Raw genomic sequence first — 23,694 nt, forward strand, 5'->3', positions numbered from 1 at the left:
ATTCCAAATTACATTCCAAATCATTTATACAATTATCATTTTTTTAAAAAAAAAATCCAATTCTGATGCAAGAATCCAATCAGGCATTGATACCCAGGTTCTACATAGAGAATAAATACAATTACCGTATCGGCCCAAATATAAGCCGCACTTTCTCCCCAAATTCCGACTGAAAAGTTAAAAGTGTGGCTTATATTCGCAGTCTTATGGTATGCAGCCAAGAGCAGCGAGGAAGGGAACAGCTTATATTCGGGTATTTTTTCTTTTTTTCTTTTCTCTCCTCCAATTGTAAAGGTGTGGCTTATATTTGGGCCAATATGGTCCAATTGGGGATAGAAGGCTGCTGAGTGGCTAAAGCAATTTCTTCTTCTCCCTTTTCCATGTTTGATTTGTGTGTTGTTGTGATCCGTGCAAGCTGCCTCGAGTCCCCTTCTGCGGAAAAAGGCAGAGTATAAACCGTGGGGTATTTTGATGCCTTCAGCCATTGTAGATTTTTTTCCCTTGGCGTTATCTTTCTGCAAACGGCGTTGAGGTGGGCTCTGTTGCTGTTGTTCCAGTCGAGAGGCGTATGGATTTTATGGAATAACAAAACGGCAAGTAAATAAATGTAGGAGCCATAATCGCTGTAATAAATTCTCAGGAGGAGTTTGAGAACATCGAGGAGGCGCTGCCCGACACGGACGTCCTCTACATGACCCGCATCCAGAAGGAGCGCTTCGCCTCAGTCCAGGAGTTTGAGGCGGTGAGTGAGGAAGGGGCCCTGAACTGCTGCCCCCACCCCATGGCGCTTGGCCCCGAGGACAGCCTGCGCCCCAAGTCCCCCCCAGAGGGGATGGGGAAGGGGGGAGGGGAGGGACCACCCCCTGTGGCCGCCTGCTCACTTGCTCTGCTCCTCTCCCTCCTCAGTGTTTTGGGCAGTTCATCCTGACCCCTCACATCATGACGCGGGCCAAGAAGAAGATGGTGGTCATGCACCCCATGCCCCGGGTCAACGAGATCAGGTGCGGAGGGGGGGGGGCGGGGAGGGAGGGGCCGCTGCTGGCCAGGGAATTGCTTCGGGGGCCAAATGGGGTGAAGGGGCATTTTGGGTGGAGCCTAGGAATTTGGAGCAGTGGTGGTGGGACTCAGCATAGCCCCCATGTAGGAGGATCAAGACCTGGGGGTCGGCAGGGGGGGGGTCATAAGCAGCAGAAGTCAACAGCTTCCTCCCTGCCCAGGAGCCTGTTTCATTGCCTCTGGCTGCTTTGAGACTCTGGAGCAGTAGAAGGGGGTGTCAGATGCGGGAGGGGGGGCTAGTTTGGCGATGGGAACGCCCAGCCTCAGTCGGTCACCTTGGGATCTGTAGAACCACAGAGCATCAGAGTTGGAAGGGACCCCCAGGGGTCATCTAGCCCCCCCCCCTGCAATGCAGGAACTGGAGCTAAGTTAGAAGAGCGGCCTACCTCGCAGGGCAGGTGGCCGTGCGCAGGATCAAGGCAAAGCGTCTTGTACAGGAGAAGCACATCGTGTGCAGAGCTCTGGGCCCTCTGAAGGGTGGGGGGGTGGCGGTCTGGAGCACTTGCTGACTTAGTGGCGATCATGAATTTCCCCCCCCCCCTCCCTCTCTCTCCTTCCAGCGTGGAGGTGGACTCGGACCCACGCGCCGCCTACTTCCGGCAGGCAGAGAACGGCATGTACATCCGCATGGCACTGCTGGCCACCGTGCTGGGACGGTACTGAGGCTGCCTGGGCGGGATTCTGGGCCCTGGTCCGCGTTGCCCACCTGGCCCACCCGGGTCCTCCACCAAAGAGCAAAAAACGGCGCTGCTGGAAGGCAGCCTTGGGCCAGCTCCATGCTGGGGGGGGGGCAGGCACGGGAACCTGGGGGGGGGGAGCAAGCTCAGGAACGGCCCCACCCTCCCTGCCTCTCCAGCTCTTGTCTTCCAGCCTCCAGGATGGGCTCTGTGGGGCTCTTTGCCTTCCCCTCTTGGGCTGAGCTGCTTCGTGGGCCCAGCCCTGGAGACGTTCCTCCTTCCCGAGGACCAAGTTCTGTTCGTTTTGGGTCTGGGCCGGCAGCCCCCTTTGGCAGGCTGCAACACACTTCAGCCCTCGCTGCTTCCCTCAAATGGCCTGCTGCCCGCAGTGACTTTTTTTACGCATACTTGTGAGCCAAGCGGATCCCTTTGTTTCCGTTTCTTTTTTTTAAATAAAAACAGTTGAATACAACCTGCTGCTCTTTTGTGAACTGCTTTGAGGTGCCTGTGTGGCTTTCTTAATCCCAACAGCGTGGAAGTTTTATTAATAAATCCATTCCAGAGAAACGGTTTGCACAGGGATTGGACGATTCCCAGAATTTCCAATGGAGAAAACTCCCAAGGCCTTCCCAACTGACAAAAGTCAAAAAACAGTGTTACCATTAAACTACAGTGCTACCTTGGTTCTCAAACGCCTTGGAACCCAAACACCGCAATTCTGGAAATGTGTGTTCCGGTTTGCAAACTTTTTTCGGAAGCCAAATGTGCTCTGTTTTGAGTGGCACGCTGAGGTCTTGTCTGTTTTTGCTATTTATTTTGCATTTTTGTTTTTGCGGCTTTGTTTGTTTGTTTCTGTGACTGCGTCGACCCAGTTCAGTTACTGATTGATTGATTGATTGATTGTGTGACTGCAGTACATTGTTTATTGCTTTCATTTTATGGATCACTGGTCTCATTGCATAGTTAAATTCATGTTAAATTGCTGTTTAGGGGTGGTTTTTAAAAGTCTGGAACGGATTAATCCATTTTTCATTACTTTCTATGGGTAAGTGCGCCTTGGTTTTGGAACGGACTTCTGGAACGGATTAAGTTTGAGAACCAAGGTACCGCTGTACAAACTCCCCCCCCCCCAACAAACAAGCAATGAAACCCCAGTGAAGCATGGTTTTGCAGTGCAAAGAGTTGACAAGGGAGGAGGAAGAGGAGGTGAAGGTGATATTACGACTGCAAATGAAGATCTGCCTCTGTGACTCTTGTTCAGATATCTGAAAATTAAAAAAGTGTGTATATATGTACTGCTCCAACAGGTTGAAAGCACCATAAGGTTTGACATTATCATTGCGTTTGTTAAGAAACATGGAAAACACCCTTTATCCCCACAAACCCGGCCCAACTCCAGTCTTCTGTATGGCCACCCGCTCTACCCACGAGGACGCGCTGTCCAGACCTCTAAGCCACGGACCCCTCCCTCCCATAGGAAGCGGGGCTCCCACCCCTCCAGGGCTTCCCCCAGCCAGCCAGCCCTTTGGAGACCCGGCCTATTGTGAAAGAGCCTGCACTTGCCCCTTTCTCGGATCCTGGCTCGGGGCAGAGCCTTTTCCCCGGCCGGAGTCCTATCGTCCCAATTCTGGAGGAACGCCAAGTGGGGTTTTGGGGAACCCTTTATCGCGAGGGTTTTACATGCGGGGGGAAGAAGAAGGGAAAGGAGCGAAAAGGGGGCTCGCCCAGCATCGGGAAGCGAGGGTCCTGCACTCGTCACCCCCGAAGACGCTGTGATGGAGGGAGACCCCTCGAAGTGGGGAAGGTGATCTCCCGGGGTTTCCCTTATCAGGCGTCTCCTCCTCCTCCTCCAGCCCCGAGGATTCCCCCCCCCCCAGCGAGACTTCCCTGCTCTGGAGGGGCCAGCTGGGCGCGCTCGGCTTGCCAAGGGTTAAGAGCAGCTGAGCAGCATTCCTAGAGAGGACAGGAAATAAGGGTGAGGGGCGGGTCCTCCGGAGCGCGAGCCCCTCCCTGGCCCCCCTCTTGTCTCCTCTGCGCTCTGCTTCGCCTCCGGTGAGTCTCCCCACCCCCGGGGGGGGCGCCTTGGGGGTCCCAGGGATGCGGGGGGGGGCAGCTCAGCTCGAGGCCTCTCCCCCTCCCTCTCGGCCAAGAACAGCGAGCAGGCGAGGAGGGGGCGGTGGTTGCCCTCCTCTGGACACCTTCCAGCTTGTCAGTATCCTTCTTGAACTGGGGTGCCCAGAACTGGACACAGTATTCCAGGTGAGGTCTGACCAGAGCGGAATACAGTGGTACTATTACTTCCCTTGATCTAGATGCTATACTCCTATTGATGCAGCCCAGAATTGCATTGGCTTTTTTAGCTGCTGCATCACACTGTTGACTCATGTCAAGTTTGTGGTCTACCAAGACTCCTAGAATAAATGTATATGCCGCCCATCTGACTGGGTTTCCGAGGCATTCTGGGCAGCTTCGAACAAATTAAAGCACAATAGTTTGGCCAAACTGCGGGAGGCAGTGAAGGATAGGGGTGCCTGGCGTGCTCTTGTCCATGGGGTCACGAAGAGTCGGACACGACTGAACGACTGAACAACAACAACAACAAGACAATCCCTACACCTGGCTGCCTTCAGTATGGTACTTTGGCCTCGCCCAGTTAGCCCTTATGGGTGGGGGGTGGCCAAGTAATCATCTGGCCCTCAGAACAACAGGAAAGGACCCCACCCAAGTAGTGTGCGTTGAGGACGTTGGGGATCCCAAGTGCTAGAAAATAAGACAGAAGCAAGCCCTGAGGTGGGGGGGGGGGAGAGAGAGCAGCTCTTGAGGGTCCCCAGCTTAAGACCCCCAACTATGGCCTAGTGTCTAAATTACATCCAAAACGAATTAATCACTTGTCCATCATTCTGTCTTCGCTTCTTCTCCTGGCCTTGTATCAATCGGATAACAGAACAATGTATTTGCTTTGTAGGATTTGTGAGCAACTCTTAATCCTATAGACAGAACCTGGCAGAAGACTACAGGATTCCTTCCGATCTCTTGGAGGCTTCCTGAGAGCACCGCTGGATGAGCAAGACAGTTCCCAGCTGTCCTTCCGCTGGAGATGGAGAGCTGGGTGAGGGAATGTGCAGCAGAGACCAGTTCCCAGGCAGTGGCCCTGGCCGGAGGTTTCCTCTTGAGTCAGGCGGAGGAGAGAAAGCAGGCAGAGCAGCAGGTGAGAGAGACTCTCCTCTGGGAACTCTCATGGGGCTCAGAACGTGAGGGAGAGTATCCCCAAAATGCTCTTCTAATGGCCCACCCTCTTTTGGGAAAGCATTCAAGGAGTGAGATCTGATACCCCCAAAGGTTTTGCCTCTGCCCTTTCTTTTCCAACACTTCTCCCCATTCTCTGTTTTAATCCTGCTTCAGGCAAAGGATTCGTTTGCAGAAATGGACCCTGATTCCTCGGACGCAGAGAAGACTCTGTTGGACACCAAAGGGAGGCCGCTGGGTAAGGAGGAATGAGTTTTTCTTCTCATTCTGTGGTTTTTGAAACTAATCCGTGGGTTCTGTTCATCTTGGGGGTGGGAAGCACTTGGAGCCAAGAGCCCCAAGAAGGGGAGATGTATTTTGACCCAAATTAAGTTTGAAATGAGTACAAATGTCTAAATGCACTTTGCAAGAAAGACTTTTTCTAAAGCCCACCTGTAACCTGAAATGTATTGCTAAAGCTCTGAGACACAGAAGCTGATGGCTCCCCTTTGACTTTTGTCTCTCGTAGGTGACAGAAGGATGCCCCCAAGACCTCCTCCTCCATCTTTGCACGATAACAGAGGAGAAGCAGCAGCTGTGGAAACAGATCTGGTATTGGGAAAGAGGCATTGTAGGGGGTGGGGCAGCCAGGGAACCTCTGGACCAGAAGGAATTTCTCCTCTTCTTGCTTCTGTCAAAGCCTCTGTCCTGAACAAAGATGGACAATGCCAATCGAGAAGGTTTATGTGCTGACAGGAATGAACAGCCATCTCTCCTTAACTAGCCTTTGGAATGTCACCATTTTTATGATTTATCAGTAGCTGCAGTTATATTTCTATATTGATCAAAATAGGCTTCTAAGAAGTTGAGAAGCCAGAACAAACAGTGGCCGGGATTCACCTAACCAGCCCCATCCACTGCACAACGGGGATCCCCTTCCTTCTCCTCCTCCTCCCTGTGCCCCCATGAGCCCCTTGAAGTTGGGTGTAGGGCAGAGGGAGGGTTCCATCGCCCCCCCCCCAAGCATCGCACAGTGGGAGTAAAGAAGGGATCGTTCTGTCTGGCAATGAGCAATAATTCCACAGACAGAATGATTTGAAGAACACCATGCAGAGTTACACCCATTCACACAAAGATTAATACCCATCATTAAAATGCACAATAAAATAATTCAATTGAAATGCTAACATCGCCACCCGTTCCTAAAACGTGCATAAGAATTATCCCATTAAAACAACACAACAACAATGAATGGACAGAAAATGACGAAGCAATGTATAGTACAGTCTTTATGCTGTCTCCGAAGAGGACCTTTTTCTTTTTCCTTCAGGGTCCTCTGTGCTTTGTAGATGTCGCTGTGTATTTCACAGAGGAGGAGTGGGCGTTGCTGGATCCTGACCAGAGAGCTCTGCATAAGGAAGTCATGGAGGAGAATCGTGCGATTGTGGACTCTCTCAGTAAGGCTTCCTCTTGGATAATATATTTTCTTCCTCCGCATATGCTATTTAAACTATGACCAGGCTGGTCTGAGCTGCCCAGACCTTCTTGAATGTAACTTTCCGTGTGGTGACAGAAGAAGAAGAAGTAGCAGCTTCTGGGAGGTTTTCTGTTTTTGCTTCTGTTGCTTTCTGGTTGACCAGAGACAACTGACCTTGCAGATGGGACAGATTCCATGATTAGGTCAAACAGGAGTAAATTTATTACGGCCATTGGCCCATATCAAAACAAAACAGACAAAGCAAACAGAACGTACAATTTGGAGCAACTCAACATAAGACAATTAAAAAACGAGGCAGCAACTGCTGCAATTTGAACAATATCAATTCTAAACAGCCCTTCAAGAATAACATTTTAACTCAATTTGGTTAATACATATGCAGCATAGGGATTCAGCTAAAACTTTATTTAAGAGTTAATTAATAACTTAATTTCCTCTTAATAATACTGGGTATTAGTTAAACTATCAAAACTATGAAGTGACCCATTTCTCTTTTTCTGGGATAGGACATTTATCAAAAATCTAGCGACTGTAAGAGATCTACTCGGTTCCTCGTCATTCAATAAATGGATTAATTTAGCCTCCTGGGTTCCGTCTGCCTGTCCTATCAGAAGGGGGGACAGAAATCTAGACCAGGGTGCCGAATAAGCTGGGCAGCAAAAAAGTATATGTTGTAATGTTTCTACGGAACCACTATTACAGTCGCATAGCAATGAAATCTGGCCATTAGAGAGTCTGTTGCCCATGACATTTGATGGGAAGGCATTGAATCTGGCCTTGATAAAGGCATACCTATGTGCCGCAACAGAAACAGAAGATAAGTAAGATGGTAATTTCGTTATTGGTGCTAACCCCAGGTTTGTTGGTGAACAAGTGCCACCTCCTGTCAGAGTGTTATGCTGGAGATCAACCTCCTTTAGCCTTCTATTAACAGCTCTCTTGGCAGGGCCTAGATCCATTCCCAGTAATTCAGATGGTGATAATCCAAGGGACACAAGTTTAGAATGTAGAATTTTTGCCCAAGGGCTGGGAAAGTTATCTCTCCAGAGACACTGCAGCAAATAAAGGTTAGGGAGTCTATGCCATACTGACAACCAGTAACTGAACATGCGTTTCCATAGGGTGCTTCCCAGTGATGTTACATTCAATTCCAGGCGTATCGCCGAATTGCTTACGCATCGGGGTAGTTTTAATATCCGTCTCAGGAACTGGTTTTGGATTGTCTCCAAAGAGTTTAGGTTTACAAAAGGCCCCCATAATGGGATCGCATAAGCCAATGTGGCGATCACCTTAGCGTTAAAGACTTTTAGTGCAGATGGGATATGAAAGGCTCCATCTGAAAAGAAGAAGCGCAAAAGCGCAAATGAAAAAGCTTTAGCTCTATTTACTGTATAGGCGAGATGTGCCTTCCAGACCATATTGTACTGCAAATAAACACCCAAATACTGAAATTTAAAAACTTGCTCAATGGGTATTCCATTTATTTTCCAATGATAAGATCTCCGGCTTTTGGAGAAAATTAAAACTTTAGATTTGGCATGATTTATCATAAGAAGGTTGGATTTGCAGTATGAATCAAAAATATTTAATGCTCTCCTTAGGCCAACTCTGGAAAAGGATAGGACCACCGTATCGTCCGCATAAAGTAAAAGGGGACAACGATATTGGGCTAGACGTGGGGCATGGATAGTTTCCTGTGATTCTATCAAAGGCATCCTCATATCACTGATAAAAAGATTAAAAAGAGATGGGGCAAGTATACATCCTTGGCGTACTCCTTTATTGATAGGAACCGAGTTTGAAAGGTCGCCAGCAGGGGTACCGGTAAGTCTCACCCTGGCAGCCGATCCACTATGTAGTTGAGTTATCAGCCACAAGAGCCTTCTGTCTATTTCCCATCAGGCTAATTTTTCCCACAATAGTTCTCTGGGGATGCTGTCAAAAGCGGCCTTTAAATCAATAAAGGCCGCACAAAGTTGTCCTCTTTTTGGGGAAGAGTATTTTTGAGCTAAGTGATGTAAAATTAGCACATGGTCAGTGGTGGATTGATTGGGTCTGAATCCCGCCTGTTCGAAGCCAATCAATTTATTATCTTCCGCACGTTTTGTAAGCTTTTTTAGCAAGTAGTGTGCGTAAATTTTCCCAATTATGGACAGTAGACTGATGTTCCTGTAGTTCTCTGGGTTTTCTGGTGCACCCTTTTTAAAGATTGGAATAATAATTGCCACCTTCCATATTTTTGGGCAGATAAAGGATCTTCCCATGTGTATTCTACTGGCCCTCCACCTATGGGCAGGTTCCTATCCCTCTTGTTGACCAATCAACGTCTCTTGGTCATTACTCTTCACCTGCCAGACAAGAAAGGCAGCTGTAACCCTTTTTGATGTTCCCTCCCTAATTTTCTCACTGACTTGACGATTCCCAGCTGGCCCCCCTTAAGTCCTTATCAGGGCATCAGAGTGACTCCTTGCAGCTGAGATCTTCACACTCCTAGCAGCTCTGCGGGTCATAAAACTTACAGATAACCCTTTACATTCTGGGGCGAGGGCAACTCTTGGTCAGTTTCCCACAACACAGTACCCACAATTCACAGCACCCAGAAACCCCTGCTTCAGAACCAAGGATTTTTGGTCTTACACTACACCACCTCTGGCACAACCCCCTTTGATTGATGGGCATGCAGGAAGTAAAATAAATTCATACCCATTCATTTCCATTAGTTCATCTTCCCATGTTTCTTGTAACAATAAAATCTGGAATAGGTTTATAAACTTTAAGAATTCTGGGTCTGATTTTTTTCCCCTCCACCCAGCAATATTCCAGCACAGAAATGAAAGCAGAGATTGATCTGTCTGGAAATTTGATGGTCAAGAAGGGAGGGGGGGTCCAGATTCATAGGATTTCCAGTTCTAACAAACTCAGTAATTTTCTTTTGGCTCTTCCTTGGGCAGGTAATTTTATTTATGAGACCCAAAGGGTCTTCTGTTGAGCCCATCTTCAGGCCTACGGATGTCTCAGAATCGTCCCTCATTTGATGATTTCACCTGGAGTCTGTTGACTGAGCTGGTTGTCTAGAGGGAGAATTCTGCATAGGCACTGGTGAATTATTCAGCGTTTTTCCTGATACGGATGAAGATTCTTTCAGAAGTTGGGCTGGATCAGCTGGTTCTGTTGCCGATTCGATAATGTCTATGGATGTATTCAACTTGCTCACATTTGAAGAGAGTGGATTAATATAATTGCAAGGAGGCGCCTCCATACATAGCACTTTATGTGGAGAGATTAGGCCAAACAAAATCCAACCTAGAAGATGCCAGACTGTTGAATCTCAGGTTCTCATCGATATGTGTGTCAATGAGAGTCAACTAAGGCAGTGAACCTCATAGTAAGAGGCCTTAGATCTAACTCCCTTCAGTTCTACATTGATCATTAGCATTTAAATAATTTGGGGCTGCATTTCTTCCTGAGGCTCTAACCTGTTTCTCTCTTTGATGCAGGTGGTGAAGGATTGGAATTTATGAACAACGGAGACATTCGCACAGTAGGGAAGCTGTATAAATATTTGGAGTGTGGAAAGAGTTATAGTCAGAGCTCTTATTCCACTTCCCATAAAATAAATTCCATTGGGAAGAATCGCTATCAGTGCTTGGAAGGTGGTAAGACGTTTCGTCAGAAGAAATGTCTCACTTTCCATCCAAGAACTCACAGCAGGGAGAAACCACATGAGTGCATGGAATGCGGAAAGAGCTTCAGTCAAAGGTCCAAACTCATGACCCATAAAACAATTCATACGGGAGAGAAACCGTATCAGTGCTTGGAATGTGGAAAGAGCTTCAGTCAGAAAGCCAATCTCACGACCCATCAAACAATTCATACGGGAGAGAAACCATATCAGTGCTTGGAATGTGGAAAGAGCTTCAGTCGGAAGGTACATCTCACTTCCCATCAAACAGTTCACCATGATGAGAGACCATATCAGTGCTTGGAATGTGGAAAGAGCTTCAAATCAAAGAGAAGTCTCACTTTACATCAAATAATTCATACAGGGGAGAAACCATATAGGTGCCAGGAATGTGGAATGAGCGTCAGATGGAAGAAAAGTTTCACATTCCATCAAAGAATTCATACAGGTGAGAAACCATATCAGTGCCAGGAATGTGGGAATGGCTTCAAATCAAAGAGAAGTCTCACTTTACATCAAATAATTCACCGTGAGGAAAAACCATACCAGTGCTTGGAATGTGGAAAGAGCTTCCGTCAGAAAGGCCATCTCATGACTCATCAAAAAATTCATACAGGAGAGAAACTACATCAGTGCTTGGAATGTGGAAAGAGCTTCAGTCGGAAGGCCCATCTCACTTCACATCAAACAGTTCACCATGAGGAGAGACTACATCAGTGCTTAGAATGTGAGAAGAGCTTCAAATCGAAGAGAAATCTCACTTTACATCAAAAAATTCATACAGGGGGGAAACCCTAGAAGTGCTTGGGATGTGGAAAGAGCTTCATGCAGAGGTCTAAGATGACAATCCATCAAAGAAGTCACAGCAAGGAGAATCATAGTATTTGAAGATGGCTGACACATCTCCTCCTAATCTCCTCTTTTCAAGGCCAAACATACCAAACTGAGACCTCTGGGTATAGGGCAGTATATCATTTTGATCTCCCTTCTCTGCACGTGTTCCAGCTTGACAATATCCTTCTTTTATTGTGGCCTCCAGAACTGGACCCTGTACTCCAGGTGTGTTCTAACCAAGGCAGAAGGGAGTGGTAATATTTCTTCTGATGATCAAGATGCCAGATGTCTGTTGATGCAGCCTAAAACAGCATTAGCTTATTTTGCTGCTGCCTCACATTGTTGACTCGTGTTAATCTTGTGGTGTACTAAGACTCCTAGGTCCTTTTCACATGTACAGCCAGCAAGCCTGGGGTTCATCATAGAATTGTAGAATTGCAGAGTCCTGAGAGACCGCAAGAGTCATTGTTCAACCCTCCGCTATACAGGAATCTAAAGTAAAGCATCCCTGACAAATGGACATCCAAGCTCTGCTAAAAACTTCCAACGAAGCAGAGTCCACCACCTCCCGAGGGAGACGGTTTCACTGTTGGTAACTCTTACTGTCCAAAGGTTCTTCCTTTTGTTTAGTTAGAATCTTCCTGCAGTAATTTGAAGCCATTAGTTTGAGTCCTACTCTCCAGAGCAGGAGAAAACAAGCCTGCTCCATCTTCCATGGGACAGCCCTTGAGATATCTGAAGTTGGCTGTTGTATCTCCTCTCCGTCTCCTCTTCTCCAGGCTAAACATCCCCAGCTCCCTCAACAGTGGTTCCTTGTGGTGGGAGAGTTTCTTTTTATTTTCAAGAAAAGTTAAGAAGAGCCCTGCAGCTATTTCACTCAGTGCTCCATCCAAAAGCAATCCTTCTTTTAAAAAGAAAGACAGGACCGGCCCTGCCATGAGACAAGGTGTCATGAGTCTTGTCTCAGGCGGTGGGTTTGGGTGGAGCAGCACATTGATCCTCTGCAACCCAAGTGTCTCTGCCCAGTGAGGCCCTTCCATGACAGAGGAAGCTGGATGAAGGCTTGCCAGGACCTCGTCTGTCCTCTTCCCTGTCCAGCAGTGAGGCAGATTTGACCCATCAGGGCCTGGGAGAGGAAGAGAACCAAGAAAAAACTGATATTGATTCACTGGAAAGATAATGCCAAGGTCCCCTTTGAACGATGAATACAAGATAGGACTACTCTTGCAACGTAAGAGTGTGGATTGTGGAAAAATATAATGATATTTAGAGTGCATTTTGAAAAACAATGAATTGTTAATAATATTTTACTTGTTAGAATAATTGTTCCACTTCTATACCTACATATTGTATTATATCACATTTTCAAGCAGTTTCCTTTCCTTTGTTTTGACCTTTCTCCATCTTGGTCACTTCATTTCTCTACTGAAAATTGACAACAAAAGAGAAACCCGCCACCTTTCTGCCTGGTTGAACAGACCCCTATCACTCCTTGAATTGAAGCCACGTGACCTTGACTTTCAACTTCCTTTTGACCCAGCGTTTCAAAGGGGAACCTCTGTTTTCCTCAGAGCAGGGGCAGAGCAAGGGGGTGGGGGGCGGGCTGCCCCGGGCACTGCCCTGGGGGGGGTGACACTCGGGGCAGGCCGCGCCCCCACGATTGGTGCGGGCACGTGTAGTGCTGCAACTTTATAAAGGCTGCAACGCGCGAACAGCAGCACAGCGTCTGTGCTGCTGTTCGAGCGCTGCAGCCTTTAAAAAGTTCCTGCGCCGCCACACAGAAGGGGTGCCGGCTGCTTGTGCCCGCCATCTTGGGCGGACTATGCTGTGCTGCTGTTCGCCCGCTGCAGCCTTAAAACTTGCTGCGCCACAGCGCCGGTTGGAAGGGATGCCGGCCGTTTGCGTCCGCCATCTTGGGTGGACTGCGCATGTCCACACATGCACAGTCCACCCAGGACGCTGCGCATGTGTCGTGATGTCATGACACATGTTTTGACATCAGGGCGAGCGCGCACCAGGGAGCGATGCCCCACCCCCCCGCATTTGCCACCCCGGGCGGCAAACTGGCTCCCTACGCTGCTGTCTCAGAGTCAGATTGGTTGGCCTATGTTTCACAATTGTGTATTTTACAAAGAATACAACATGAAGGAGTTAACTGGGACCGTGGTGATCCAGGTGAATGTAATTACGTTCAAGCTCCTGATTGACTGTTTCTTGTGACTCTCATTCACTGTCCCTTAAAAGAAGGGGGAACATGTTTGCATGCCAGTAGCAGCAGCAGTAGAGAGTGGAGGGCGGGAGGAGGGTCTGAATGCAGAATGTGAACTATCATGGGTGGGAGGGGGGAAGAGTCCATAGCATGAGCTCATATTTTCACCCAGGACATCCAGCAGGAGGATTACTGCCATGGGAGCGGGCTGGGAGAATGGGCAGAGCGCGGAAGAGGCCGGAGAACCTTCCTCCAGGAGAAGAACGGGACAGGCAGGCAGCCTTGGACTCCTGGAACAACTGCCCTGCTGTTCTTTCACACTCTGGTGAGAGAGAGACTTTTTGTTTAGACCTTGTATTGGACTGGTTGCCTGTTTGCTCATTAAATGAATTTAAGACTCTTCTTGCTCCCTCTCTGTGAGAAGTGGTTATTTCATCCTGGGGATCTGAAGGGGAACCTGCGGCACTGTAGAAACACTACAAACCAGATCCTGGGCTTCCTCTAGCTCACTATTGTTGCCTTCGACTGGCAGCAGCTGTCCCCCCCCCTTAGACCTGGAGCTGAGCAGGACTGATCCTCAGACCTTCCGCAGGCCAATTAAGCTACGAACCCCCTTCCAAGAGAGGCAGGGCTTCAGCTCACGAAGGGCTCCCACCATCCAGGCAGCCGTTTGGAGACCCGGTCTACCTGCGGTAGAGCCTGCAGTCTCTCTCCGGGCATCTGCTCGATCCTGCTCCAGGTCCTGGGTGCACAGCAGTTCCTTGAAGCCTTGCCCTCCCCTCGCGAGGGAGGAACCGAGGAGACCCTGAAGCTCCAGGGGCGCCGCCGAGACAGAAGCTCACCCAGGGAAGAGGGGAGGGCAGCTCTGCCCCTGGGTGGAGGAAGCTAACTGGGGCGCTGTGACGAATCCCAGACACTTTCAATAAATTTGAAACAAATTTAAAATTTTAATAAATTTGAAGGACGAAGGAAGTCTAGGGGTGAAGCAATTCACCCTCAAATCCTTCCGTCCTTATTTTAAACAGCTCTATATTTCTGGACTTCTTAGAAATGAGAGCCTAATTCCAGCTTTAGTGGCCTATTATCATCAAGAAGGCCAATCGCCGAAGAATGGATGCTTTTGAATTATGGTGCTGGAGGAGACTCTTGAGAGTCCCATGGACTGCAAGAAGATCAAACCTACCCATTCTCAAGGAAATCTGCCCTGAGTGCTCACTAGCAGGACAGATCCTGAAGTTGAGGCTCCAGTACTTTGGCCACCTCGTGAGAAGAGAAGACTCCCTAGAAAAGACCCTGATGTTGGGAAAGATGGAGGGCACAAGGAGAAGGGGACGACAGAGGATGAGATGGTTGGTGTTATGTATTGGGTTTAACACGTTATGATTCTAACCAATCGCAGAGCGTAGGTGGATGAAAGTTCTAATGGCAAGCTCTGTCAACTGTCACCTGCCAACTGGCAGTTCTTGTTGTTGGGCTTTTCAGAGTGTGTTCTTGTTTTAATATGGGAGTGAGCTGTTGAATAAACGAAGTTATATTGGGCTTCTGACTGTTCCTGAATATTTAATACTGGCGACGAGGATGGGATGCTGGCCCTCCCGGTTTTGAGGCCTGCCACTCACAGTGAGCTTGAGTTGGAGGCCTGGATTTGAGGCCTGAGTTGGCACTGCAGCACCGCCCTGCCACTCATAGTGAGTGCGACATCAAGTCACGCTGGACTCTGCGGAGAACTCCGGTAGTGAGGAAGGGCCAGCAGCGCCTTCGCAATCAACCAGCACAACACAAGCGACAGCTCAAGGTACGAAAATGGCCGCTGGGCAGACTAGGCCACCACCAGACTTCGACTTGAGTCACCCCGAGCAATGGCCACAATGGCTCCGCCGAATAAAGAGCTATGTTCGGCTTCAAGGGTTTACTAGGGAAATTGATAAAGTAGATGTACTTCTCACTGTGCTGGGAAGTTCCACCATCACTCTACTGGAAGGTCTGATGGCACCCAGGGACATAGAGGCCTGCACTTTCGATGAGCTGACACAGGCTATGACAAGACACCTCGCGCCTCAGCCAACTAAGAACCACTGCCGCTACGACTTGGCGCACAGAGTGCAACAAGCGCAAGAGTCAGCGAGTGAATACATCACCGCGCTCCGGGCAATTGCGATGTATTGCCAATTCACGGACATCGAGGAACGGCTTCTCGAAAGATTCATCACTGGCGTGCGAGACAGCCGTCTCCGCCGCAAGCTGCTGGCAAAAGATGACATCACAATGATGGAAGCAATTAATATGGCCACAGCCTTTGAGAAGGATAACGCCCATGAGGCGGCCTACAGCCTACATGCCGAAGTGAGAACTCACCGCATACAGCGAGACCGGTCACCTTCAGTAGATTCCCACAATGGGGATGTCCACCGAGCTTCGGACAGATCCGACCGACACCACAGCTCTCATGCTACGAGCACATTGTCGAACCAGCGATCATCTGACGCACCTCAAGGGACCTGCGCCAGCTGCGGAGAAAACCACGAGCGGCGGACATGCAGGTTTCGGAATGCCACATGTCGCCGCTGTGGGAAAACTGGGCACATTGGTCGAGTCTGCCGCTCCAAGACCTTTGGAGCACGACCCAAGCAACGTGTCCATGAGGCCTACATAGAGGAGGAGTTACAGTCCACCTCTTCAGCCAGGGTACTGCAACTTCCGTCCCCGGGGCCCAATAAGCTTAGGGTGCGACTCAAGATAGAGGGATCCCCGTGTACTATGGAGTTGGATACCGGCTCATCCTACTCCATAATATCTGCTAAGACTCTGAAAGAGCTTTGTCCTGACGGCGGTCCTCCTCTCCGCCCGGCCCCCATAGTTCTGCGGGACTTCCAGAGGAAAAGAATACAGCTAAAGGGTATGGGCACCTTCAAGGTCCAGTTTAAGAAGTACACCAAGAATTTGAACCTCATCATAACTAAAGGCTCATTCACTAGCCTTCTAGGCCTAGCATGGTTCGGGCCATTAGGCTTAAGCATTTCAGGGCTTAATCAGATTTCCCCAGGGGCAGAATTCGAATCAATCTGCCAGGAGTTTCCATCAGTCTTTGATGGAACCCTGGGCCTGTACAACGGACCCCCGATTTCCCTACGGCTGAACCCCACAGTGCAACCCATCCGGGTCAAGGCCCGTAGAGTCCCGTTTGCGCTGAAACCCAGGATCGATGAGGAGCTTGATCGCTTAGTCGCACAAGGGGTCTTAGAGCCGGTAGATTCGGGAACCTGGGAAACCCCAATTGTCACACCGGTTAAGCCAGACGGCTCAGTCCGTATTTGTGGTGATTACAAATGCACCCTGAACCGGGCCTTACAGGACCACGCATACCCGGTTCCAGTAGTGAACCACGTGTTAGCGACCCTGGCTGGGGCCAAGATTTTCGGGAAGTTAGATTTAGCGCAAGCTTATCAGCAGCTGCCCGTTGATGAGGCTACCGCAGATGCCCAGACAATCGTGACTCACAGGGGTGCTTTCAGGGTCAAACGCCTACAGTTTGGAGTTTGCGTGGCCCCAGGGTTATTTCAGAGCCTAATGGATCGTCTCCTTAAAGGCATTCCCGGAGTCACACCGTTTTTCGATGATGTGCTGATTGCCGCATCATCAAAAGAGGACTTTACCGCCAGATTACGGACAGTGCTCCAACGCTTCCAGGCAGCAGGACTTAAAGTAAAGCAGAAAAAGTGCCTGTTGGGAGTTAGCAGTGTGGATTTCCTGGGGTTCCGGGTTGACGCGGATGGCCTGCATCCAGCAGAGGACAAAGTGCGCGCCATTTGCGATGCCCCAGACCCAAAGAACAAGGCAGAGTTACAAGCCTTCTTGGGACTTCTTAATTTTTATCATGCATTCCTGCCACACAAGGCAGCCGTAGCTGAGCCTTTGCACAGGCTCCTGGACAAAAAAGCACCATGGATCTGGGGCCCTCGACAGGCCAAGGCTTTCCGAGGGGTCAAAGACTTGCTTGTGTCCAACTCAGTGTTGGCACACTTCGACGAAAAGCTTCCGGTGGTGTTGGCTTGCGATGCTTCCCCTTATGGAGTGGGCGCAGTACTGGGCCACCAGCTCCCAGATGGGAGGGAAGTTCCAGTGGCTTACTTCTCCCAAACTCTCACGTCGGCAGAGCGCAACTACTCCCAGATCGACAAGGAGGGTTTGGCAATAGTTAGAGTCAAAAAGTTTCATGACTTCCTTTATGGTCGGCCTTTCACAATCATTACAGACCACAAGCCACTCCTGGGACTCTTTGCGCCCGACCGCCAGACACCCCAGATGCTTTCGCCACGAGTATTGCGCTGGTCCATTTTCCTGGCCGGGTACCAATACTCACTACAGCACCGACCTGGGAAAGCCATGGGTCACGCAGACGCGCTCAGCCGCTTGCCACTGCCGGAGAGCGGCCCTGACCCTGCTCCTGCCCACCAGATCCTGCGGCTGGAAGACTTACCTGACCAGCCCCTGCATGTGAAGGACATTGCTGCCGCAACCGCGAAGGACAGACTATTGTCCTGTGTCTCGGACTGGGTGGGGAGGGGGTGGCCCGGGAAGCCGGGTCCAGAATTTTCATGTTACACAGCCCGCAAAGACGAGCTGTCTACTCACCGAGGATGCGTGTTATGGGGTAGCCGTGTTATAGTCCCCACCCCGTTAAGAAAAAAGTCTTAGAAGGGCTGCATGTGTCTCACCCGGGAATTGTCCGGATGAAGGCATTGGCCCGTAGCTATGTGTGGTGGCCAGGCATAGATGCGGAGATAGAGGGTTGGGTGAAACGTTGCGAGCCCTGCCAGGTCTCCCGGCCGGATCCACCCAAGGCTCCAGTACAGTCCTGGGAGTCCACACAGTCCCCATGGTCCCGGGTGCACGTGGACTTCGCGGGGCCTTTTCAGGGCCAACTCTTCCTAATAGTGGTCGACTCTCAGTCCAAGTGGCTAGAGGTGGTGCCTACCTCAACCGTGTCCACGAGAGCAACTATAAACGCGCTTAGGAAGCTATTTGCAACACATGGCTTGCCAGACACAATGGTGAGTGATAATGGGACTGCTTTTACTTCGGCGGAATTCAAAGAATTTGTAACAAAGAATGGAATCCGCCATATTCGTTCCGCTCCTTTTCACCCAGCCACTAATGGCCAAGCTGAACGCATGGTCCGTACTACCAAAGACGCACTGAGGCGCATAGTGCATGGTGACTGGACTCTCCGGTTAGCGGAGTTCTTATTGGCCCAACACACCACTCCAAGCGCAGTGACCGGCCGGAGCCCAGCGGAGTTGCTTATGGGAAGGAGGCTCACTACCCTCCTTGATCGTATGCACCCCGACCGGGCTCTTGAGCAACGGCCATCGACTGTGGTGCGGGGGGCTCCTAGAGGGTTCTTCCCTGGGGACACTGTGTACGTCCGGAACTATGGGCCCGGACAGGGTTGGGTCCCAGGTACCATTGCCCGCTGTACAGGCCCGGTCTCCTACGAGGTAGGGCTGGAGGGGGGTCTGGTTTGGAAGAGACACCTGGACCAGATCAGAACCAGGACACCTCCAAACAGGGAACTTCAAGCGGAATCAGAGTACAGAGAAATGGGTACTTTGGGAGAATCTGTGCCCAGGCCAGGGTGGGAACCAGATGGGTTGCCGGTGACCGAGTTACCCCAGCAAGGTGACTTCAGGCCGGAGTCCTCAATGGTGCCATTGGCCATTACCCCTTCAGAGCTGGCCTCTCCACTTAGACCGCAGGTACCGGAGGAACCTCCTGGGTCACCCATTCGGGCACAGGAACCACGACGGTCCCAGCGGGAGCGGAAAAGGCCAGCACACTTTGATGACTATGTTTGTTCCTTTTGTTAGGAAGTTGGGGGGAGGAGTGTTATGTATTGGGTTTAACACGTTATGATTCTAACCAATCGCAGAGCGTAGGTGGATGAAAGTTCTAATGGCAAGCTCTGTCAACTGTCACCTGCCAACTGGCAGTTCTTGTTGTTGGGCTTTTCAGAGTGTGTTCTTGTTTTAATATGGGAGTGAGCTGTTGAATAAACGAAGTTATATTGGGCTTCTGACTGTTCCTGAATATTTAATAGTTGGACTGTGTTCTCGAAGTGACAGGAATGAGTTTGGCCAAACTGCGGGAGGCAGTGGAGGATAGGGGTGCCTGGCGTGCTCTGGTCCATGGGGTCACGAAGAGTCGGACACGACTGAACAACAACATCATAACCCATCAAGGCTATTTGAATGAACCACCTCTTACCAACAGTAAAGGGCCTTCCTCAGCACGGATCTCCACTGTATCAGTTTGCCTTATCATAGAATCAGAGTTGGAAGCGACCATAAGGGCCATCCAGTCCAACCCCCTGCCAAATCATCACCCTGGCAAATTTGTGTCACTCTAGGTTTTCAACCCCCCCCCCCCCCTTGACCCTTCGGTGTGACTCTAAGACACAAACTATCCTCTTTTTCCTTAGGCAAGTTTTACCCTCTCTTGAGTCTTCAAGAGAGCCAGTTTGGTGTAGTGGTTAAGAGCGGCAGACTTGTAATCTGGGGAACCGGGTTTGTGTCTCCGCTCCTCCACATGCAGCTGCTAGGTGACCTTGGGCTTGTCACACTTCTCTGAAGTCTCTCAGCCCCACTCACCTCACAGAGGAAGGGAAAGGAGAATGTGAGCCGCTTCGAGACTCCTTCCAAACTCCGCCTCCTCCTCCTCCTCCTCCTCCTCTTCTTCTTCTTCTTCTTCTTCTTCTTCTTCTTCTTCTTCTTCTTCTTCTTCACCTCTTTGAGTTTTGATACACTGCTAGAACAACTTAAGACGATTTTTCTTGGCACAACAAGGATGAATCTTATTTTTTTGCAAACATAGTTTTTAAAGATTCATAAGGTTACAATCTTAGTTGCATTTATACATCAATTCCATCAAATTTTTACTTCACGTTATCCTAATCCTAACCAAAAACACCCACTATTCTGGCCCCACACCTTTCTTCTTTTCTTTCCAACTGCCAAAAAAACGGCTGTTCCCTCCTTTTTAAACCGGAACCCTCCCGCCCCTAAAGGACTCAGTTAAGTGTCAGTTAAATTGGAGGTGGATTAACTCTTTACTAAGCCAGAGTGTAATGAATCTTCCATTTTGGGGCTAATCCGTTACAGGTGCCCCCAAGAGCGAGGCCGGCCTGGAGTCTGGCAGCAAAGCCCCTTGCAGCGGGGAGGGGGCACCTTCAGCGCCAGCCACCACCCCCATTGGCCCCCTTCCCCAGGTAGCAGCTGCGGCCCTCCAGGTGTTGCTGGACTCTCCTCCCACCCCCGATGCGAAGCCTGGGGGCCGGGCCGGATGGAGGGCAGCCAGAAGAGCCTCCCCTCGGAGCCCGGGTAGCTGCCTCTGGGGGGGGGGCCTCTCCTCTCCTCTGGGGCCGGGGCCGCGTGAGCGCGCAGAGGGAGTGCACGCGCCCTGATCTCTGGAAGCCCCCGGTTGTGCAGCCCGGGCTTCGCCTGGCCCCAGCTCCGCCTGCTCGGCCCCGGATTCCGTGCTGAGCCCAGGTCAGCATCCTTGTTGGCAGAGACCCGGGGGAACATGCCGAAGGGGCGCAGCGGGAAGCCTTGCCCGGCCTCCTGGAGCCTCTGCCGGGGGAAGCGGCGGAGAGTTCTACCCGTGCGCAGCCTGGAAGAAGCCAGGGGCGCCGTGGGCGCGTCCCTGGAGCGCAGCTTGGGGGGGGGTGAGGGGGGGAACCTGCTTGACCCCCAGCCAGCCTTCAGGGCGCTTGGTTGGGACACGCTTCGATCTCTCTCTCCCCAGCCTCAGCCCCCCGCCTCGCCTCCCCTAAGGCTCCCTCCCTGAACCCCAAGGGGTAGGCTTGGGGTGGAGATCTGACCCAGGCAGGCGCCCTTCTCGGATCCTGGCCCGGGCTCCCTGCTTCTGGCGTCTCCTCCTCCTCCTCCAGCCCCGAGGATCCCCCCCCCCCAAGCGAGACTTCCCTGCTCTGGAGGGACCAGCTGGGCGCGCTCGGCTTGCCAAGGGTTAAGAGCAGCTGAGCCGCCTTCCTAGAGAGGAAAGGAAATAAGGGTGAGGGGGCGGGTCCTCCGGAGCGCGAGCCCCTCCCTGGCCCCCTCTTGTCTCCTCTGCGCGCTGCTTCGCCTCCGGTGAGTCTCCCCCCCGGGGGGGGGCGCCTTGGGGGTCCCAGGGATGCGGGGGGGGGGCAGCTCAGCTCGAGGCCTCTCCCCCTCCCTCTCGGCCAAGAACAGCGAGGAGGGGGCTTTGGGTGGGTGGGGGGACTCCCAGCCCATCCTCTGCCTTGGGGACCCCGGGCTGCTCCGCCGGGAGCGCTGGGCCAGGATCCCCTGGGACGCAGCTGAGCCTCCTCTGAGAGGGGGGTGCAGGGGGACCCCCAAGCATCGGCTCCCGGCCAGGGCCCAGGCTCCCCCCGCTCAGCAGAAGAGACTCCTGGGAGACCAGAGGGACATTGCCCTGCTGTGAGTCCACAAGAGCCCAGACTCACAGGACTCAACAGGGCGGCTGGAGCAAATGTCGAAAATGCTGTAAAATGCTTTTTAATAGTTTTTAATCTGTGGCGTTTTAAATTTTTGTTTTTTCTTTTGTTTTTGCTCTGTTGGAGGTGGGATAACTGCTTAGTTGGGGTTGTGGATCAGTTGACATGGGTGATCTGATACATAAGTCAAAGCGAAGCAAAAGAAGTGCCATGGTCGGATCACATCCTGCTGCAACTGGACTTCTCTGCGACCCTTCCCCTCTGCAGGGAGTTGGGACCAATTTGGATGTTCTGCCCTTGCCACTTAATGGATCCAAATGATTTCCAAAGAGTGGTAGTGGATGTTTTATACCATATTGATGGCCTTTCAGCTGATTCCCTGATGGCCTGCTCAAATGCGGAGTTAACCAGGGCTATCGACTGACTGGCTCCAAAGTGCCCTCTCCAATTGCATGTTTTGTCCAGGGCTGAGGGTTATCAAACAATTGGTGAAATGGCTAGAACTGGCGGAAAACTCATAGAATCCTAGAGTTGGAAGAGACCCCAAGGGCCATCCAGTCCAACCCCCTGCCAAGCAGGAAACACCATCACAGCATTCCCAACAGATGGCTGTCAAGCCTCTGCTTAAAGACCTCCAAAGAAGGAGACTCCACCACACTCCTTGGCAGCAAATTCCACTGCCGAACAGCTCTTACTGTCAGGAAGTTCTTCCTAATGTTTAGGTGGAATCTTCTTTCTTGTAGTTTGAATCCATTGCTCCATGTCCGCTTCTCTGGAGCAGCAGAAAACAACCTTTCTCCTTCCTCTAGATGACATCCTTTGATATATTTGAACATGGCTATCATATCACCCCTTAACCTTCTCTTCTCCAGGCCAAACATACCCAGCTCCCTAAACCATTCCTCATAAGGCATTGTTTACAGGCCTTTGACCATTTTGGTTGCCCTCTTCTGGACACGTTCCAGCTTGTCAGAATCCTTCTTGAACTGTGGTGCCCAGAACAATACGAATTACTCACTTGTCCATCCTCATTCTGTCTTCGCTTCTCCTGACCTTGTATCAATCTGATAACAGAACAATGTATTTGCTTTGTAGGATTTGTGGCGTAGCAAGGGATGGATGTAGGGGGCGCTGCGCCCCGGGTTCCAGGGGAGGGGTGTGACACTTGGCAGCCCCTCCTGCCACTCCCTGCTGCCTGGCACCCCATCCGTGCTGCTCCACGGATGGCCGGGGCAGCCCCATGAGCCGCCGCTTACCCAGCGGCTCCCCCGGTCGCCACAGGATGCATCCCGCCCGGTGCCGCTGCTTCCGCAGCGTCTGAGTGCACCGCCAAGCGAGTGGTGGCTCATGGGGCTGCCCCATCCGTAAAGCAGTGCCGGGCCGAATGCACTGTGCATGCCCGGAAATTCCAAGCATGCTCAGTGCATCCGAGTCGGTGCCGCTGCTCCCATACCGCCTGAAATATCCGCTCATGCGCAGCCCATCGCAACATGCATGTGTCGTGACGGCGCAACGCCCCACCCCTACAGAGGTGCCTCCGCACCGCCTTCCCAGGCAGTGCGGAGGCTTCCTCCGCCACTGAGCAACTCTTAATCCTATAGACAGAACCTGGCAGAAGACTACAGGATTCCTTCCGATCTCTTGGAGGCTTCCTGAGAGCACCGCTGGATGAGCAAGACAGTTCCCAGCTGTCCTTCCGCTGGAGATGGAGAGCTGGGTGAGGGAATGTGCAGCAGAGACCAGTTCCCAGGCAGTGGCCCTGGCCGGAGGTTTCCTCTTGAGTCAGGCGGAGGAGAGAAAGCAGGCAGAGCAGCAGGTGAGAGAGACTCTCCTCTGGGAACTCTCATGGGGCTCAGAACGTGAGGGAGAGTATCCCCAAAATGCTCTTCTAATGGCCCACCCTCTTTTGGGAAAGCATTCAAGGAGTGAGATCTGATACCCCCAAAGGCTTTGCCTCTGCCCTTTCTTTTCCAACACTTCTCCCCATTCTCTGTTTTAATCCTGCTTCAGGCAAAAGATCCG

At 51.1% G+C, this 23,694-nt stretch overlaps 2 protein-coding genes across 3 annotated transcripts in view; both read left to right on the forward strand.

The window, feature by feature from the left end:
• CAD (carbamoyl-phosphate synthetase 2, aspartate transcarbamylase, and dihydroorotase) overlaps nt 1-2,205 on the forward strand; it is a 35,759-nt gene extending 33,554 nt beyond the window's left edge. For both annotated transcript variants that reach the window (XM_033145282.1, XM_033145281.1), the window contains 3 exons: nt 641-742; nt 907-1,001; nt 1,617-2,205. In XM_033145282.1, coding sequence (XP_033001173.1) covers nt 641-742; nt 907-1,001; nt 1,617-1,719 — 300 coding nt within the window. In that variant the 3' untranslated portion in view covers nt 1,720-2,205. The remainder of the gene's footprint in view (nt 1-640; nt 743-906; nt 1,002-1,616) is intronic.
• Nucleotides 2,206-3,709: 1,504 nt separating this feature from the next.
• Nucleotides 3,710-11,337, forward strand: LOC117044482 (zinc finger protein 501-like). Its single transcript, XM_033145283.1, has 6 exons — nt 3,710-3,785; nt 4,699-4,941; nt 5,136-5,217; nt 5,488-5,570; nt 6,289-6,415; nt 9,954-11,337. The coding sequence occupies exons 2-6, from the start codon at nt 4,831-4,833 to the stop codon at nt 10,934-10,936; spliced, it is 1,386 nt and encodes a 461-aa protein (XP_033001174.1). The 5' UTR covers nt 3,710-3,785; nt 4,699-4,830; the 3' UTR covers nt 10,937-11,337.
• The last annotated feature ends 12,357 nt before the right edge of the window (nt 11,338-23,694 follow it).

Source organism: Lacerta agilis, chromosome 3 (genome assembly GCF_009819535.1).
Source record: "Lacerta agilis isolate rLacAgi1 chromosome 3, rLacAgi1.pri, whole genome shotgun sequence".
NCBI lineage: Eukaryota > Metazoa > Chordata > Lepidosauria > Squamata > Lacertidae > Lacerta > Lacerta agilis.